This window comes from Pristis pectinata, chromosome 6 (assembly GCF_009764475.1).
Source record: "Pristis pectinata isolate sPriPec2 chromosome 6, sPriPec2.1.pri, whole genome shotgun sequence".
Classification (NCBI taxonomy): Eukaryota; Metazoa; Chordata; class Chondrichthyes; order Rhinopristiformes; family Pristidae; genus Pristis; species Pristis pectinata.
This window is the reverse complement of record NC_067410.1, coordinates 32,201,997-32,221,629: the sequence shown is the minus strand read 5'-3', so window position 1 is coordinate 32,221,629 and position 19,633 is coordinate 32,201,997. Positions and strand designations below refer to the sequence as shown.

The 19,633-nt window shown below is 38.7% G+C and overlaps 1 protein-coding gene across 1 annotated transcript in view; it reads left to right on the top strand.

Annotated features, from left to right (window-relative positions):
- suclg2 (succinate-CoA ligase GDP-forming subunit beta) overlaps window positions 1–19,633 on the top strand; it is a 297,231-nt gene that overhangs the window by 181,062 nt on the left and 96,536 nt on the right. Inside the window, exons 8-9 of the mRNA XM_052018514.1 lie at window positions 6,777–6,938; window positions 14,608–14,750. Coding sequence (XP_051874474.1) covers window positions 6,777–6,938; window positions 14,608–14,750 — 305 coding nt within the window. The remainder of the gene's footprint in view (window positions 1–6,776; window positions 6,939–14,607; window positions 14,751–19,633) is intronic.

Below are 19,633 nucleotides of genomic sequence, written 5' to 3'. Positions count from 1 at the left end.
CCTGATTGCAATGGAGCAACAATTGGGGAGCCATTCATTAAGTTGGCTCAAGTTATCTGGTGTGAAGTACTTTAACCGTGTGCTTCCTTTCATTACATTCACAAAACCACAAGGTCCTTCTTTATGTATTTACTCTGGAAGCAAAGATGATATTTTTAACATGTATTACAAAATTGTTCTGAAAGATAGATCGTGTTTCCCTTTGTGCTGTAATGTCCTTCCAGATAGACCTCTTAGAAAAGATAATTAAAAAACAGGATGCTGGAAATGGGTCAGGCAGCATCTGCTGAGAGGGAAACAGAATTAATGTTTCAGGTTGATGATCTTTCATCAGAATTGAGATGGCCCCAGAAAACAAACATCGTGATAGTGAGATATGATTAATCCATGCCTGTAAATTGAATTGCAGGCTCCAAGCCAACCTTGTACTCCCTACTTACAGGGCTGAATGCTGCATGGAGCCAGCATGAACCATATTGTTCATTAGCTGCATGTATAATCAGAGGAGCAAAACTTATTACTTAAAACTAACCTGGAATGCTTAAAGCTAGCTTGCAGTCTTCAAGGGAAGGGCTAGTGTGACTTGAGTATGTGCAGGAATCTGTGCAGACCTTGAAAAGAAGGATAAAAACTGGCACAACGTGGGAGGCAGCAGGCTCCTGAGCTCCTTGGGTACTGTATTGGTGACCCTGATGAAGAAGGTGGAAAATAGGAGAAATGTCCTGTGCTCACAGAGAGCTAGAATTCTCTCCTGATGCACTTCATAGTTGTGGGAGCAAGTAACTGCAGAGATTAATGTTTTGAGTCTAGCTCCTGAGGACTTGGATACGGTGTTGCAAGCAATTCAGTAGTCAAGGTCAATGAATGCATCTCATCCCACCATCTGTAGCCACACTTCCGTGCACTGCTTGATTCACTGCATCGTAAGCCTCACTGCATCGTAAGCCTCACAGCAACCTTACATACTTGGCTCTGCTGCAAGACTCAGACCCACTTCACACAGCCTGTGGATAATGCTATGCACCCACCATTCCCACATCACTCAAGACACACCATTCTCATTCTTATAGGATAAGATGGCACCCAACCTAACTCACCAGGAGCTAACAGTAGTGAACCGGCCACACCTGCAAGTCCTCATCTCACGGAGCTTGGGGCAAGCGTCAGCGTAGACCTGGTGGGCTGAAGGGCACGTTTCTCATTTGATGACATCCTCACACCTGGTCCTCTTTCCCACTTTCTCCTTGACCCATAGATGAGGTAACTAAGCACCTCTCACTTTCCATTTACCACAACCTTGCCCTTCAGCCCTTTGACATTCACATACAGAAGAACACAAGAAAATAGGAACAGGAATGGGCCCTGGTAATCTATGCAGCCAGTGGCAGAAAAGCAAGTGGAAACAGATGGTGAAGATACATTATGACTCATCTTCACAGCCACCAGTTAAATACTGACATTGCACGTAACTTGAAGGATAACATCAAGACAGGATTAAAAGCTAATTGGATATCCACTTGAAATGCAATAACCTGCAAGACCAGAGATTTGTAAAGTGATAATGAACTGGTGCCAATGGCCCAGTGGGCCCAATGGCCTTTTCTTATGATTTTTTTTAACACACCAGTGAAACAAATGTTACGTGGAACTTGTTGCTTACTGTTTCAGCTCCACTGCAGCACAAGCGTCTTCTCCCAGATGTTTGAATGCTACAATGTGCTAAAGTCAAGAAGGGTCAACTTGCTGTATGCAAGCCCAGAATGCTCTCATGCTGTCATCATGGCTGTGGATAGTGGTGTACAAAGTGACTGTCTAGGTGCTAACTGCAGCAGATTATTAGGATTTCTGGGACAAAACTGTAGGAGACTGACCTGTTGTTCCTCTCAGGGTGATAGCATTTGTGCACCTCCCATTCCAGCAGTCTCTGCATCGCTGCCTGTCAGTTCAGATCACCCCTGCTCAAGCCAAGATGGTGCAGCCTGGAACTGGCCCTCTCAGCCTGGAGCTGCTTGCAGTTGCTCTCCAAGGCCATCTGTGGTTCCCTACACTGAACTTCAGCAACATTCCATCACTCATGATACGGCATGGTAGTGTAGCGGTTAGCGTAACACTATTACAGCGCCAGCGACCCGGGTTCAATTCCCACCGCTGTCTGTAAGGAGTTTGTACGTTCTCCCCGTGTGTCTGCGTGGGTTTCCTCCGGGTGCTCCAGTTTCCACCCACATTCCAAAGACGTACAGGTTAGGAGCTGTGGGCATGCTATGTTGGCGCCGGAAAGTGTGGCAACACTTGTGGGCTGCCCCCAGCACATTCTCAGTAACACGAAAAGATGCATTTCACTATGTGTTTCGATGTCCATGTGACTAATAAATAAATATCTTATGGGGAGAGCACCACATAGGAGAATTAGTATACGCAAAGGCACTCAGATACAAGGTATCGATGCAGAAGGAGGATTTATTGTTTTTATATTTAAAAAAAGGAATCAATTAATTTACATTTGGTTTATATTTTATATCCCTTGCTGGCGATTTGTTTCTGTTTGAATATGACAACAGACAGGATGACAGTGATAAGAGGAGATGAGTGAATGGTGAATTGAGGTTACAATTACTGATGTCTCCCCTTCCCCCATTCTGGGAGCTTTACCTCTGCTCGTTCTCCCAATCATGCTCAAATTCAAGGAAAAGGCCGAAATGTGCATCCATGTCTGGCAGCGACTTTCTTGGTGCAGAATCCTTGATATTAGGAAAAAATCCTTCGGGGCTTGCTGCACCATTCCCTGCAGACTTTTCCCACTTGAAGTGGTTCGAGAAACCACCAGATACTTGCAGAATTGCATCAACAGCCAGACAAAATCAAGCAGCAACTGGCACTCAAATAGTACATGAACCCTTTAAATGGTACTCATGGGGCTCCCTCCTGCTGCTTCCTGCATGTTCGCTCATATGAGGTTAAAAGCGGGCATTGTCTGGAGTGCTCAAATCTAAAAAGGCAGTGGAAATCACTACAGCAGATATTCGGTGCATGCACTAACCTTCACCAATATTATGCCTGCCTTGACTAACAGCAGAAGTGTATGAATTCTATCATCACAAGAAGGGGCAGTAGGCAGGTACTCTAAGAAGCTGCTATCACTCCCCCATGACAATGCCTCAGAAGCAGCTGCCACTTGTGTGTGTAATACCATTCTTCCTTTATGACCAAGTCTAATTTTGTGCCCCTTATCTTTGTTCCTTCAATATCGCTGAGATATTCTGTGAAAGATCTTAGAACAAAGCATAATAGCTCAAGAGAGTTAAATATTGTGTTCAGACTTTCCGACCAATAGCTATTGAAAAGTTCCTTGCACGTGGCTTTCTTTCTTTGATGCGCCCATTTAGTGCAACTACGAATTACAGTGGCGTTTAATTAACATTGAAATGTTTAAATTTCGAGAAGAAAAGTATCTTTGAATATTAATGTATAATTCTGTAGTTAACTGAATGTGTTTAACATTGATTCTCTGTGGTTTAAGATTACTTTAAATGGTGTTAATTTGGAAAAATGTGCATCTAACAGGTTTATATAATTTTAATTGTTCTGCAAAATGCATTAGCAATTCATGGTTTCTTTTATCAAAGCTTTTTTTTCAACTCTATTAATTCAATTACCATGCTAACTATGCTCAGTAAATGACTTTATCTACTATTGGATTGTGACTTTGTCAATGTATTGCAAGATGCTATTTTGTATATTTAAGTGGTATAAATGCCAAATCTATTCTCAATGTAAAGTGGCGATATTGTTAACAATATACTATTTGAGTGTGTTTTGGAAAGAGGGAACCTTCTAAATATGGGTTCAGCATATAGTGAAACTTTTTTTATTGTTGAATTGCCATTGAGTCATATTGATTTCCAATGAGCATCATGGGGTGTATAAGTTACTTTTCAAATGGCTGTTGTTGCTCATCTTTAGTCATGTGTGTGTGTATGTATGTGTGTGTGTATATATATATATATCTATATATATATATATATATATGGTTATATATATATATATATATTTAATCTGCTGTCTTATGTCCTGTATAAGGTACAGGGTAAAAGAAAAAAATACAGAAGCAAATAACTAAGACCAATGAGCTAGGTGGTTCATTTTGTTAGTGGTGGTCTTTTTAGCTAGATTTTCCCATCTTGTCTATTCAATTTATTTTTGTTGTTGTAAAATTGCTACATGCGATACATGTCATCTAAAAAAAACTATATCTGGATGCTGAACTGCTTTGCCACTCATGCCAACATTTTATGACCTTTTTTGTATAATGGCAACCATGTAGATTTATCACTTTGGCCACAAAATAGTTCTACATCATCGTCAGAATTCCCTCCGAATGCCTCTTGTAAATATTGCACCTGCTACATTTTTCTCACTGAGATTTCCATTACCATCTGAGCAAAGAACATAGCTACATTTTATTTATTCTATCTGGTTCTGGGCATCACTTTGAAAAAGTTCAAATTTGACAAGATTTCAACATCTATTTAAAAAGTAGAAACACGGAAAGAGCACTGAACCATATCTAAATGCAATACATTGCTGAATGTGTTCTACTGCATCAGAGCATGATAAACCTCTGTCTTTTTTGAAAGTAGGGACATGGCAACTTAGATGGACATTTTGTTTTTCCTAAGATAACTTGGAGTGAGCAACAAGCTTGTAGAGGATTGTGGACATGGATGCTTTAATAACCATTTGAGAGAAAAAGGGATAAAGGTCCAAAATGAAAGAAAAATCAGAATGCCAGAAGAACTCAGCAGGTCAAGCAACATCTGTGGAAGCCAAGTTTTTCCAATGTTCTTTCAAATGAAAATTCCAGCATCTGCAGTCTCTCTTGTCTTTATTTAACTGAAGCTTTTTGAGAAACCTGTGTGATGCTGAATTTTTCATTTTAGTCTATGAAGCTGTTATCATCACCTTTGCTTGATGATTACTGAGTTGTCTCAAGTTTAAGATATAGGCAACTGCTGCATTTAATTTTTGCCATCTTGACTTGTTAAAATGAGTTTTTTTTTAACTGCTGTAAAACTGCTATAAACAGAAACTCCAAAAATAAGATACTTACAAAATATGGAGTTGTGAAAAGATCCACATAATTTATATGGTTAAATGGGCAAGAGGCACTGTGAAAGCATGGGTAAAGATATTACAACAATTTTTAATGCACAAAGCCTATGGCAATTTAAACAAAATACAATTCATTGACACAAGAAATTCTGCAGATGCTGGAATCTGGAGCAATACACAAAAAGTGCTGGAGGAACTCAGCAGGTCAGGCAAAAATTCATTGATAAAGCTGCTGCTGATCTGGAACTTCATTGTGTCAGGACACTGGTATTTACCCTCCCAGCTTGCCTCCTTTCTCCCCCGTCCCCAAATTTGAGGTCAATAAAAGCTGAGGTCAGTGTGAAACATCAACTTGAGAAAGAAGCTATTGTAGAATAAAGAGTTCTTTATTCGTCATCCACAGAGAAAGTGAAAATGCTCAATCTATATGACCAAATGGATAAAGCATATCCACCGCCACTGTGGGTGCTCGGTTACGAACTCCATTTTATGACACACAAACTATTACCATTTCATTACAGACCTGTGGAAATGCTGGCCTGTAAGGTTAGTGCACTGGAGCAGAATAATGAACTGCCTTCCACAAAACCACTCCCCTGGTAATTGATGACTAGAGAGGTCACTGAAGCAGAAACAGGTTTATTATCACTGACGTACGTCGTGAAATTTGTTGTTTTGCGGCAGCAGTACATTGCAAGACATAAAATTTACTATAAGTTACAGAAGTAAATAAATAGTGCAAAAGAGGAATAACGAGGTAGTGTTCATGGACTGTTCAGAAATCTGATGGCGGAGGAGAAGAAACTGTTTTGGAAACATTGAGTGGGGTCTTCAGGCTCCTGTACCTCCTCCCGATGGTAGTAACGTGAAGAGGGCATGTCCCGGCTGGTGGGGGTCCTTAATAATGGATGCCACTTTCTTGAGGCACGCCTCTTGAAGATGTCCTCGATGACATTGTAGTGTTCTGAGGAATTACACCTGTGCCTTGGGTTTTCCTTAACTTCAAAATCTACTGCAGCTTTGACAAAGGCTACTAATTATTTCAGTTGCCTTTTGAACCTTTCATGATTATTTAAAACTATCCTTTAATCATCCCTAACCCTTTAAACTTTCTGGCCCCTGCACATCTAAATCTACACGTAGAGGAAATGTATATGAAAGCTCACTTATAGAAATTGGATGGTGAAGAACTCTTCGATTTAAACCTGGCTTCTAATCATTTGGATCTAAACTTCATTCCTTTGGAAAGTATAAAAATCTCACGTCAGTGTTTTTATGTATAATGAATGTATGACCAAAGACTGAAGTAGCAGAAGTTAGTATTTTTAAAAGGTGTAACTTGCAGGTTAAAAGAAACCTTCATTGTTTGCTGCTATTGGAGTCAAAGTGCTTGTTTTTTTCTTTTGATACTATATTGTTAGATAAGGGAATATCACTGAACTGTAGTCATTTGGTACATTATTAATATAAAAGTAGCTTAAAATTTCTCACATCCAAGTGAGCTTTTGAGGTGAGAAATGCACTGTTATTTTCTGTATTACCTAAAATAAAATACACTCCTTTTTCCATAAGTACCTGGTCCTATTAGAAGTGCTAAATACATTCTAATTATGATGTGTCAAATAATTTTAGTTATTTTAATTGTGTTTTTTATCTTGGACTTTCAGTTGTTTGCTTCGATGCCAAGATCAACTTTGATGACAATGCAGAATTCAGACAAAAAGAAATTTTTTCTCAGGATGATACATCAGAAACCGATCCCTTGGAAAGTGAAGCAGCAAAGTATGATCTTAAATACATTGGCATGGATGGAAACATTGCTTGCTTTGGTAAGTGAAATGATCCTGTGAGTTAAAATGTTTTAAAGGATTTTTAATTCTGCAGAAGCTGACATATTTGCTGTATTAAGCACAGAGATCTCTGATGATATTCCCAGAAGCAATTGTAGGTTATTTTGTTTGACGGGAATGCTGTTAAGGAATTTTCCTCATTTATCTTTTGTCTTGTCAGTTAAACTTATTTTTTAATCAAATTTAAACTTTTTGATGTTCCCAGTAAAAGAGAGTTTAACCAGATGCATTGTATTTTTACGCATCTGCCATAATCCTGCTCCCAGTTTTGCTGAATCAAACAATTTCAATGCCCTGTTCAATTTTGGACAGCCCATCCTAATCATTACTTAAAAATTTCAGGATCAGATTTATTAGCGTTGAGTTATATGATGTGAAATTTGTTGTTTTGCGGCAGCAGTACAGTGCAAAGACATAAAAATTACTTTAAGTTACAAAATATATAAATAGTGCAAAGGAATAATGAGGGAGTATTCATGGACCATTCAGAAGTCTGATGGCGGAGGGGAAGAAGCTGTTTTTAAATTGCTGAGTTTGTGTCTTCAGGCTTCTTTACCTCCTCCCAATGGTAGTAACAAATAAAGGGCATGTCCTGGATGGTGAGGCTCCTTAGTGACAGATGTCACCTTCCTGAGGTACCGCCTCTTGACGATGTCCTCAGTGGTGGGGAGGGTTATGCCCGTGATGGAGCTACTGAGTCTACAACCCTCTGTGACCTCTTTCGATCCTGTACATTGGAGCCTCCAAACCAGGCAGTGATGCAACAAGTCAGAATGCTCTTCACCGTACATCTGTAGAAATTTGCATGAGCCTTTGGTAACATACCAAATCTCCTCAAACTTCATTAGAAGTGGAGCCACTGGCGTGCCTTCTTCGTGTTTGTATCAGTGTTGGGCCCAGGATAGATCCTCCGAGATGCTGATGCCCAAAAGCTTGAGGCTGCTCACACTTTCCACCGCTGACCCCTCAATGAGGACTAGAGTGTGTTCTCCTGCCTTCCCCTTCCTGAAGTCCGCAATCAATTCCTTGGTCTTGCTGACTTGAAACGCCAGTTATTGGAACTTGTTGAATTTGTTGTGAGTTCTGAGGGCTATAACATATCTAGTCATAAGATGAGATGCTGTTCGTTGAGGCTGCGTTACGCTTTGCTAGGATGGTCTTAGGGCCAAAGTTCAGGAGGTTGGAATGGGAGTGGGATGTCACCTTAATTCTCCATCATGTCAATGGAACCAAATTTCAGAAGCACAGTGCGAAGCAGAGTTGCCTCTGTATAAGTGCCCTTAGAGCAAGCAACAAATAACAACTTTCAATTCCACAATATCTAATGGTATAATGTGTTAATCTGAAATGTAACATAGTTATTTGATCAAATGATGCTGTAATCCACTGAATTTATTCTTCCATTGTGTTCTGGAATTAAATCATAATCCAGACTTTTTTGCTGATTCTTTTCCACGTGACTTGTTGACAATACCTGTGACTTATTTGTCGAACTGTTCGTCATAGTAAGTAGATAGCTTCTGAGTCAGAAGAAGAGAGTGTTTACCTCCACTGTGCTTGCCAATGTTTATTGCACGATCAACATTACTGCAATAGTTTCAGGTTCATCATGTTGCTGTTTGTGGGAATCTTGCCTTGCAGAATTGGCAGTTGCTTTTCTTGCATTGCAGCAGTTACAATACTTCAAAAGTATTTCATTGAGGGGGTATTTCATTTGTTAATATCCTAAGATCATGGAAGGTGTTATATAAATCTGAATTTCATCTCGTGCTATGTTTACCCCAGATATATATTTGTCTAATTTTAGTGCAAATAATACCTATTCAAGTTCAGAATTTGACAACCTGTTCCATATTTTAGTTTGTGGTGTAAGTTGCTGGTTAACTACTAGTGAGCTTAGTGACCCAGAAATGTGATTCCTCCCCACACTAACTATTGGCCTGTCAGAGGGACCATATATCTGGGGTATGCAATACCACTTATTGAAAGCTATCATCTCTTAAAAGAGTGAAATGCTCTTGAATGCAGCTTGAAGTCAATACTTATTAAACAGTTCGTACTCAGGATAAAGGCTGAAAGATGTACAAGGTTCAGTGAGCACATTAGGGTTGTTAACTAAGAATACTTATCCTTGATCACAGCTCATAGATCCACCATCCATGACCTTGCCACTGACAGTACTTCCAATATTCTGCCACAATCACTGCAACAAATCACTACACCTCCTTCTGCTCACGTTCTGTAATTATATTACCTTCACTTCGCCGCAACAGAGCAGCTATTTCATCATCACAGCGCATTTTCTCCAAACACTTCACAGGATTCTTGCTAATGTACTCCCTTCTTCATAGAGGAGATTACATACCTACCACGTTACTGATCTGCTGTTAGATTAGGCTGAACTCACTGGCACATCCTGTTTCTCCTTAACAGACATTGGTCATTGTGGGTAGGAAGTTAACTTGGGATGTCACCAGCAGAGAAACAGTACAGGATTTCTTCATCCCCTTCACTTTATTTACCACTTATGTTATCCATCTAAGACTGTCCACTCTGTGTAACAAACAGCCAATACTTTCACCACCCTATTCTCAAACTCTCTTCTTCACACTTTCCCTCTCCGAAGATTTGGAAAGCTCTGGTTCATTACAGGAAGAGGAGGTCAGGGTCCTCGAGGGTGTACTGTCATTCAATCTTACCTTCACAGACAACAGCTCAGAAATTGGTGTGAAATGCATTTTGGAGTCTAGGTTTTACTTCAAATGGTGAATCACGGGACACAAGTGTGTAGGAGCCAGATTGAGAAAGAGGACGCAAATTGGGACAGATAGCTGAAGGATAAAACTGCATACCAATTTTTTTCTGCTGAGGCCTTGGGTGAAAAGTGTGAGGGCCTCCTACTGAAGAAGGTTAATGGGTATATTGTCAGGAAGCACTAGGTGCCAGCCAGTGTGCAATGGTACTTAACACTGAGATGATACTTTCCATTCATCTCAAACCTTTGTGCAAAATATTTAGTCCAATCTGAACATCAACACTTCCTCCCGTCATAGGCCCTCTCCTAACAACTTTCAAAACTACCATAGAAGCTCAGCTGACTGTCATTTTGACTCTAGATGAAGCCACCATTGACAGGAGTTCCAGGTCGTGACCTCATCCATGGACACAATTTTAGAGCAGAACTATGCCTGCTGACCCAGCAAAATGGCCTTTACTTCCCCCTCTTACAATTGAATCAAACAAATGACAGGGAGCCCTAAGGGTAAAGTGTTGTTTGTTGCCTATGTCTTTATAACCTGAAACTGCCTCCCTCGAAACAAAACCCAGTATACTCTCATCATGTATCACCCTGTCTACTATGAAGGAAGATATAGGTGTTCTACTTGCTGTAATTGGCTTGATAAGTTGATGGACTGCTGACTAGGTGATGTTGCTCATGTCTCTTGCTGCAAACAAAATGGATCTCATGACACAAACATTCACAAGCACTCCTGATGCAAGACTTCAGTGGTGTTTGCTTGATAGCAGCTTTCTCAGTGAAGCTAAGGTACCCAAGACATAGATCCTCAGTTAAGCATTGTGGAAGTGTTTCCTGTGCCCTTTGTGCTTATGACCTCTGTACAATCCTCCTTTTCTATTTCTCAAGTGGGAAGTATTGCTGCTGCTTCTTTGCTGCCCTAATCTGTCCTCCAGGTAACAACTCTTATGTGCTCACCTGTCACTGCAGACAAATTGCCCATAAGGCAAATAAGACATAGAAAACCAGGAAAATGTGAATTCTGCAAAAGGCCAAAACACAGCGTGAAATATCTTGAAACCAATCAGAAGTTCAATGTGCAGCCTATTCCTTCACTGGATTAGGATTTTTCCAAGACAGCATTTATTGTAGCTTCCTAGATCCCTTGCATAGGTAATAGTTAATCACTGAATGAAGGTTCTCCTGTGAGCCTGAGAAGCATGCTACCTAATCAAATTTCTGGCCAACTGTCCAGAAATGCTTTTTGTTTTGTCAAATCCTTGTTTCCAAGTAATCTGTAAGCCGTGACCTGGAAAGGAATTGGCGTTGCTATCACAGATATCGCAAATTGCAGTAGGATGTAAAAACAGTAAGTTTGCGGTAGTGAAGGATTTTAACTTGTTTAACATTGAACATTAAAGGATTGCCTCGATATAAGAGGCTTAGATGGGGTGGAATACTTTCGGGGTTTTTTTTAAACCATTATGTAGAGAGTCCTACTAGGGAAGGGGCTGTATTCAACCTCATCTGAGGGAATGAGGACGGGCAAATGGTGGAAGTTCTGGAGGAACCGTTTGGAAATAGTGATCATGGCTTACATTTCAAAGTCATCTTGGAAAAAGATGAGGTTGATCCTAGAGTTAAGGTGTTAAATTGGGGGAGGGCTGATTTCAACAGTATAAGGCAGAACCCGGAGAAAGTAGACTGAGAGCAGCTGCTGGAGGGAGTAACAACATCCAATAAATGGGAGACATTTAAAGGCGAGATAATAAAAGCTCAGAGTCGGCGTGTCCCTGTGAAGGTAAGAAGCAAACATGGTAAGAATAGGTAACCTTGGTCAACAGAGGAAATTGAAGATTTCAAAAATAAGAAGAAAGTCTATGTCAGGGATAGGCATTTGGTATCAAGGGAGTCCTTTGAGGTTTACAGGCAATGTAGGAATGAACTTGAGAAAGGAATTAGTAGGGTAAAAGAAGGACATGAAATGGCCTTGGCAAACAGGATTAAGAAGAATTCCATTAGAATCCCATATTAGAAGCAAGTGGGTAGCTAGGGAAAGAGTAGGTACCCTTAGATACTAAAAGGGAAATCCATCTGTCAAGCCAGTGGATATGAGTGACGTCCTAAAAGAATATTTCTCACCAGTATTCACAAGGGAGAAGGATGCGGAGAATGGAGAGTTAGGGGAGCGGTACACTGATAGTCTGGAACGTGTCTGTGTCCAGAGGAAAGAAATGTTAGAGATATTAGCATACATTAAGGTAGACAATGATGGTATCTATCCCAGGATGCTATTGAGAGCAAGGGAGGAGATTTGCTGGGGCTCTGATGGAGATTTTTGCATTTCGTTTGTCATGGGTGAGGTACCAGCAGACTGGAGGATAATTAATGCTGTTCCCTTATTCAAAAAAGGCAGTGGAGGTAAGCCTGGAAACTACAGAGCAGCAATTCTTATATCAATAGTAGGGAAATTATTGGAAAAGAACTCTAAAGGACAGGATTTATGTTTACTTAGAAAGGCAGGGATGGATTAGGAGGAGTCAATGTAGTTTTATGCGAGGAAAATCTTGGCTCTCATATCTGAGTTTTTTAAGGAAGTAACTAAGAAAATTGATGAAGCCGGGATAGTGGGTAGATGTGGTTTATGTAGACTTCAGCAAGGCTTTTGACAAAGGCCCACACGGTGGGCTAGTCCAGAGGTTAGGGCACGTGGGATCCAAAGTGTTTTGGCAAACTGGATCCAAAATTGGCTTGATGATAGGAGTCAGAGGGTAGTGCTGGAGGGTTGGATTTCTGACTGGAAGTCTGTAACCGCAGAGATGGTATACTGTAGGGATTGATGCTGGGACTATTGTTGTTTGTTGTATATATAAATGACTTGAATGAGAATGTAGGTGAACTGATTAGTAAATTTATTTCAGACACAAAATTGGTGGAGTGGTAGATAGCAAAGAAGGTTGTGAAAGGATACCGAGGTACATAGATCAGTTAGAAAGTTGGGCAGAGCTGTGGCATATGGAATTTAATTCAGAGATGTGTGAGGTAGTGCGTTTTTGGTCATCAAATACTTACAGGACAAAAGCAATGCATTGTGGGGACTTCAGGAGTGTTGATGTACAGAGGGATCTTGGGGTGCAAGTTCATAGCTTCCTGAAAATGGCAACACAGGTGGATAGGGTAGTGAAGAAGCCATTTGCACACTTGCCTTCACAGGCCGAAGCATTGAGTGTAAGGGTTGGGGTGTCATGTTGCTGTTGTACAAGATATTGGTCAGGCCACACTTGGAGTATTGTGTCACCACACTACAGGAAGGGTGTGCAGGCATTGGAGGGAGTGCAGAAGAGATTCACCAGGATGTTCCCTGGAATAAAGGGCTTTATTGATAAGGAGAGATTGGACAGGCTGGATTTATTCTCACTGGAACGTAGGAGGCTGAGGGGCAACCTTGTAGAGCTTTATAAGATTACGAGGATGGATAGGGTAGGTAGTCAGAATCTTTTTCCTAGAGTAGGGGAGTCTAAAAATAGAGGGAATAAGTTTTAGCTGAGAGGGCAGAAATTTAAAGGAGATCTGAGGGGCAAATTTTTCATACAGAGGGTGGTGTTATGTAGAATGAGCTGCCAGAGGAAGGAGTAGAGGCAGATACAGTTACAACATTTAAGAGGTGTTTGGACAGGTACTTAGTTCGAAAAGCCATCGAGGGATATGGGGTTAATGTGGGCCGGTGGGATTAGCGTAGATAGGCATTACAGGTGGCATGGATGAGTAGCTGTAGAACCTGTTTCTGTGCCCTGTGACTCTATTTTACTCCATGTGCCTGATACCCTGCTTCTAGTTGATACTAATCATGAGTTTGCAAAGTATTGAAGAAGTGATTTGCTGCAATACATCTTGTTGATGGTACCAGCTGCAGCTTTGTTCGTCTGATTGTAGAGGGAGTGAATTTTTAAGGTAGCGATGGGTGTTATCAAGTAAAATGCTTTGTCCCAGATACTTCTCAAGTGTTCTTGGAGCTGCATTGCAGATTGTAGAAATGCTGTTTCTAGGGTAGTAGGCAGCCCTTGCTTTGCTCTTGTAGCAACTGTGTGTGTGCAACCGCTGTGGTGTTTTGTTTGACCAGTCATTACCTCTTCGATGTTGATTGCAAGTAAAGGCAAGTGAAGGTGGTGAGACTTTGTATTACTGGAGATGATTATTCCCTGGCATTTCTTTGTCCAGGCCTCGCTCAATGTGGGCACAAACTACATGATCCCTTTACAGAGCAATGAAAGAAATCCTTCCTTGGTGGTTAATTCATATACAGCAGACCAAAATCCTAAATGGATCCTCAAAGAAGTGCATGAAGTTCATTTAAATAAGATGTTCAATTTTCAGCTTAATACTGACATGCACCATTCACCAAAGGTCCACACAAATGTGATGGGCTTGTATTTCCTGCTTCCCCTTTGGCGAGCCTACAAAGCTGGAAAATGCATCTAGCCTGATTAAATTTCCTGGCAACTGTAGAAATGCTTTCTGAACAGTCGAACCTTCATTTGCAAGCAGTATTTATTTACATCAATTTATCTTGCTGTAGCAAAAAAGATTTTATGTGGAAAACATGTTTCCCATGAATTGGAGTGGAATCATTTGCTGTTATATTTACAGTTCCATTAAACAAGTCCTACTGACTTGTTGAATAAGTTGCTTGTGTTTATTTGTAGAAACAGCATGAAGCTCAATAAGGCTTGCTGCTCCATCTTTCATCTAAGGCTCCCACCATACTCACAGCTGCTAAACCTAAAAGTATGTGCACAGTAATGTTCATAATAATGCTAGTCTGTTACATCTTTTTGACATTATTTTTCCCTGGTGATTTGATAAATTGATGATTTGTCAAATTGTGAAAGATGATGCCTCTCTTATAAACAGTTAATGGAGCCGGTCTTGCCATGGCTACATGCGATATCATCGATCTTCATGGAGGGAAGCCAGCAAACTTTCTTGACCTGGGTGGTGGTGTACAAGAGAATCAAGTGTACCAAGCATTTAAGCTGCTTACTGCAGACCCAAGGGTAAGTCATCATATTTCCAAACAGAAGTTTTGTAGCAACTTGTGAGGGTAGAGCAACATTATAGTTTTCCCAGTTATATTTCTTTGCCACATTTAAGGTTTTATAAATAATTTGGGTATAAATGAAATTGTTTTAATTACACAATTTAAATTGAAAATAATATCAACACATAAGCTTAATGTTCTTCAATGCCAGAGCATGATGATTTGCTGATTATCTGTGCAACTCTACTTCAGTCACATAGTCTGGACATTTATATATTCACATATTGCTTATTTGAAAGTTTCAGGTGTGAACCATCTGCATAGATTTTGTTTAATGCCAACAAAGGAAATTAAGTACAAGTGCAATAGCTTTCCCATAATACAGCAGTGGTGATCAATCTAACTTCCTTTTCCTAAGTGTTTGCAGTAATTTTATTTAACTTAAGGTTCCTGGTTTTCAATGAACTTTTCCATTTTTTATTGAGTTCTTGTGGATAAAGGTTTCCAGTTACTTACACTTGTTCAGACTGTGATTTACCTCTTGTTAAATTAAGCCACACGTACAAAAAATATTGTAATTCTTTCTCTAATTTTAGCAGCAGATTGAGTACTTTCCTGAAAATGGATTGGTTGGAGTGAATGCAAAAACAGTCGCCGTCACCTTTCCTGAAAAACTGTTGCGCTGTAGCCAAAGCTTTCTATATATTTTTATAGTTAAGTACAATACAGATATATGTTTATTATAAGAAAACTGCAGAATAGTGATGATTAGTGCTGATTAAAAATAAAGGTTATGTAATGGGGTTTATGTTTACAGGAATAGAATATAGCATCAAATGAATAACTGCTTTGTTTACAGTGAGTATGATACCAATACAGAAAGGAGGGATGCATGTCATTCTGTTGATTCCTCGTGATAGGGAAGATTGTTGAACTAGCTAACAATAAAGACAATTCTTTATAATCAAAGTCAAGTTTATTGACATGTGCACAAGTACATGTATGCACGGATGCAATGAAAAGCTTACTTGCATCAGCATCACAGGCACAATAGCACCATATAAGCAGCATTCACAAGAAAAACATAAATTAAACACATTTTTTATAAGAAAGAACACAATTAGAACAAAATAATCAAAGTCTATTTTAGTGTAAAGTGGTCATAGTGTTGATAAACTGTAGAGATTAGGGTTTTGCCTGTTGGTTCATGATCTTGTACTGCAGAAGCTTTACCAATAGAGATTTCCGTCAACAATAGCCAATGAATGGCCAATACACTCTGGATATGTACTTTGACAGCATCCCAGTTCAGGAGATTCAAGTATAAGAATTATCCTCCACCCTTAACAAATTGTGGAGAACTAAGAATAAAGTTAAAGGTAACACTGAGGTGAAAGAAGCATTGAAATATCATGAGGTAAGTCAATAGATAAGGATTGTGTGAAACCAAACATATTTTGAAAGTAAAAGAGTTCCATAGCCCTTAGATTTCTGTAAATAAAAGAGCAAATAACCGGAGGAGAGAGAATTTCAATGAGTTGTAAAAGGGTCTAAACCAAGTTGATTGAAATTAGTGGCTGGCAGATCAGACAGTAGCTGATTAATGTGTGGTCTACAGGTTGAAAAGGAAGGATCATCCAAAATGAGAGGATGAATAACTGTATGTATATTCGACTAAAACAGGGAAAAGGAGGCTTATGATAAAGACAAAAATTTAATACAAGCTGAAGGTGAAAAATGTAGAATGTAATAAGTAAATAGGAGAGGCAAAGAGATTACAAGACAGTAAGTAAATGTATAATGTATAAGGGAACCTTTTTTCTAAGCAGTAAAAATAAAGTTAATGGGGAGGGTTTGGTGGATTGCAAAGTTACATACTATTTACAACATGGAAGCCTGTCAATTAAACAACAGCATGAATCTATGGACTTGTTCTATGCACAAGCTTCCTCCCAAAAACATTCCTACATCTATCATATAAAAGCATTTCATAATAATTGTCATTGCACAGACTTCCTAGAAGAAATCCCTGAATCTCAAACTTTCCTGGCTGGGATCAGTTTTGTATCTCCTTTATAGTCTATAGCCCTTTTATAACATTGGAGACCAGAACTTTTCATAGCACTCCAAAACCGTCTAACCAGAATTCTAAATAGTTATCTGCCTTTCAACTTTATCCCCTGAATTGCAGTCTTCTTTTGTTTTAAATGGCTTTGTTACCTCTGTCACTACTGGTTCTGTGCTCTAGTTGGATGTTTATTTTCCAAGAAGTATGTGACATTGTGCATTTTGGTAAGAAGAGTAACAATCTCACACTTACTGAATTGATTTGCCAATTGCATCTCCATTCTGCAAACCTAATTCAGTTGCATGTTGTTGTATCCCCTTCTGTAGTGAGTATAACTTAATGACATCTGCAGTTTTTTAAATTAAATCTTAGTTACGGATCCAATTCAACAATGTAAATAATAACTAACAATCCATAAGGCAGCAGTTGATAATTTGAATGGCTTCCTTTCATCCCTGCTCTCTGATCTTATTTGCAGCTTGATATTCGTCCTTGTACTTGTTCCTGACTCCACATGTTTTAACCTAGTCATGAGTCTGCAGCAAAGTACCTTTACTGAAGTTCTTTTGAGAATAGTAATTTATCTACTGCATTCCTCTTGTCTTCTCTTTCTGTTGTTTCTTTGTGTACAAGATTAGTTAACCATTTTCTTTATTGTTTTTGCATTTTTCAGATAGTTTTTGAATCAATTTTTTCAATTGGAATCATTTTTTTTCCTGTAACCAGCAGCAATATATAGGAGCAGAATTTGGTGCCAGTGGCAAGTCAACCACACTTATATCTGGCCTGCATGGTAACTTTGAATTTAACTTCCTCTGGATTGGCTGGAATGAACTTTCTCCCCAAGGATAACACAGAGCAGAATGAGGTCTGGCACAGTGGCAAAGCATTGTGTGATGTAGTCTCGTCATATAGACAGACCAAAATAAGCTTCTGGAACGAAATAGCTGAAAAAAACATTTGATAGTGGCTAAACCACATTACCAGGCTTAGTTGACTGCCAAATACATTGACTGGTTCTGACATTCAGAATCTTTCAAAATCTAATAAAAATTAATGAAATAAAAACTTAAGAAGTTGTAAAAAGTGTAACAAATTAAAACATTAAAAAAACACCTAAGTAAATAAAAAAACTCAATCAATTCAAACAATATATAAATCATCAAAAACACCTAACTTACTCTGCATTCAAATAAATGGACTTACTCAAAAAACTGAATCATTTTAAATATTGAACTTTTCAATATATTTCTGTATAATGGGTACTCTCTAAGCTCTTGTGCAGATTGGAAATTTCAACATCTTCATCTTGCAGTATTGTAATAAAACATCTGACATTCAGAATATTTTACAATTGTCACCCCAAATATACTTATGGAAAAAGATATGTTTTGCAGAGGACTAGTAAGTCTTAATCACACTTTGAAGACAAAGTAATCAGTGGAAATGAAGTGAAAGCTTAATCTTAGATACTTCAGAGTAATTGCTGAATAGCTAATATTCAGTAAATGGCTGCTGGAAACTTTTATCACCTTTGTCTTTCAAGGCATTCATTTTCTGTAGTCATTACTCAGAACCGATGTCCCATTTCAAGCATCCTGCACCTTTTACATACTCCATTACCACTGTCCTTTACTGTTGTGTATGGAGCATATGAAGGCTTTTTCATGCTTTTCACCATCTCTCTGGAGGTGCTGATTTAGGGATGAAACCACATTCCTTGAAGGGCTTCAGTCTGTCTCGGCTCAATTGTGACCTGCAGATGAATTTTATTAAAATTGAACATATTTGTGAGATGTTGGTGCTAAAAAAAATGTATAAACTGAGCATTAAATTTCTTCTGTCATTCAGCTACCACATTTTGGATGATAAAAGGTTTAATTTTGAAATGGGACGAGGCATTTTAGTAATTCTGCCTTATGATAATTCTCTTCCATCTGAATTAATTGGATTCCTTTATAGGATTTAGGTCCAAATGTTATTGCATAGGTCTTCCAGCTTACCAATGAGAAAAGATGTTATTTTTTTTGTCTGAAAGTTTGCTATCATTTTGAAGCTTAGGAAAAGATGTGGACAAATTTAACTTGCCTCTGTTCTATTAATAATTTAATTGACTGTTGAATTTCCTCTTAATTATTTTTAACATTAGGGTTAACATTACCCTTCATTCTGTTTTTCTTGGTTGATGCAATGTTCTGAGAAAAAATGTGTCTAATATCCTATATTATCAGCATCAATGGAAACTAATCCAACACTTTTATACAATCTCAACAGATTTTAAGATCATAATTTGATATTTGTGTTTCTTTTCATTGGAAAATACTCTCACTACAGGTGTGCAAAATGCAAAGGGTAAATTCATGTTAATGCATGTACATGAAACAAAATGAAATCGATGTGGAACTATACACCAATTTCTCTCAGAATTCTAGTACTTTAGTATGATATTGGGACATTCTAATCGTATAACATTGATAACTACTAATATGTATTGTCACCAACAATTTTAAACAAGAACTTGAGCATTATTTTATGGCATTGATGCCAATGCAGATAATTTGCCATGTCCTTTTTAAATCAACTCACTTTATCATGGTACCACATTTTCTGTTAATTATTTTGCATATTATAAACAAATTAAGTGAAATAGAAGATTAAATTAACCTGGGTTATCTGGTGTGTCTTTTATAAATTCTTTACAACTATCAGTGTGAAGTTAGTTGGCAAATTTGTACATGGAATGTAAAAGAAGGGGATAAAAACTTTAATATGAACCAAAAGAAATCCTTTATGCTTAAACTCAAATCCCTGATGCTTTTCTCTTGTCAGCA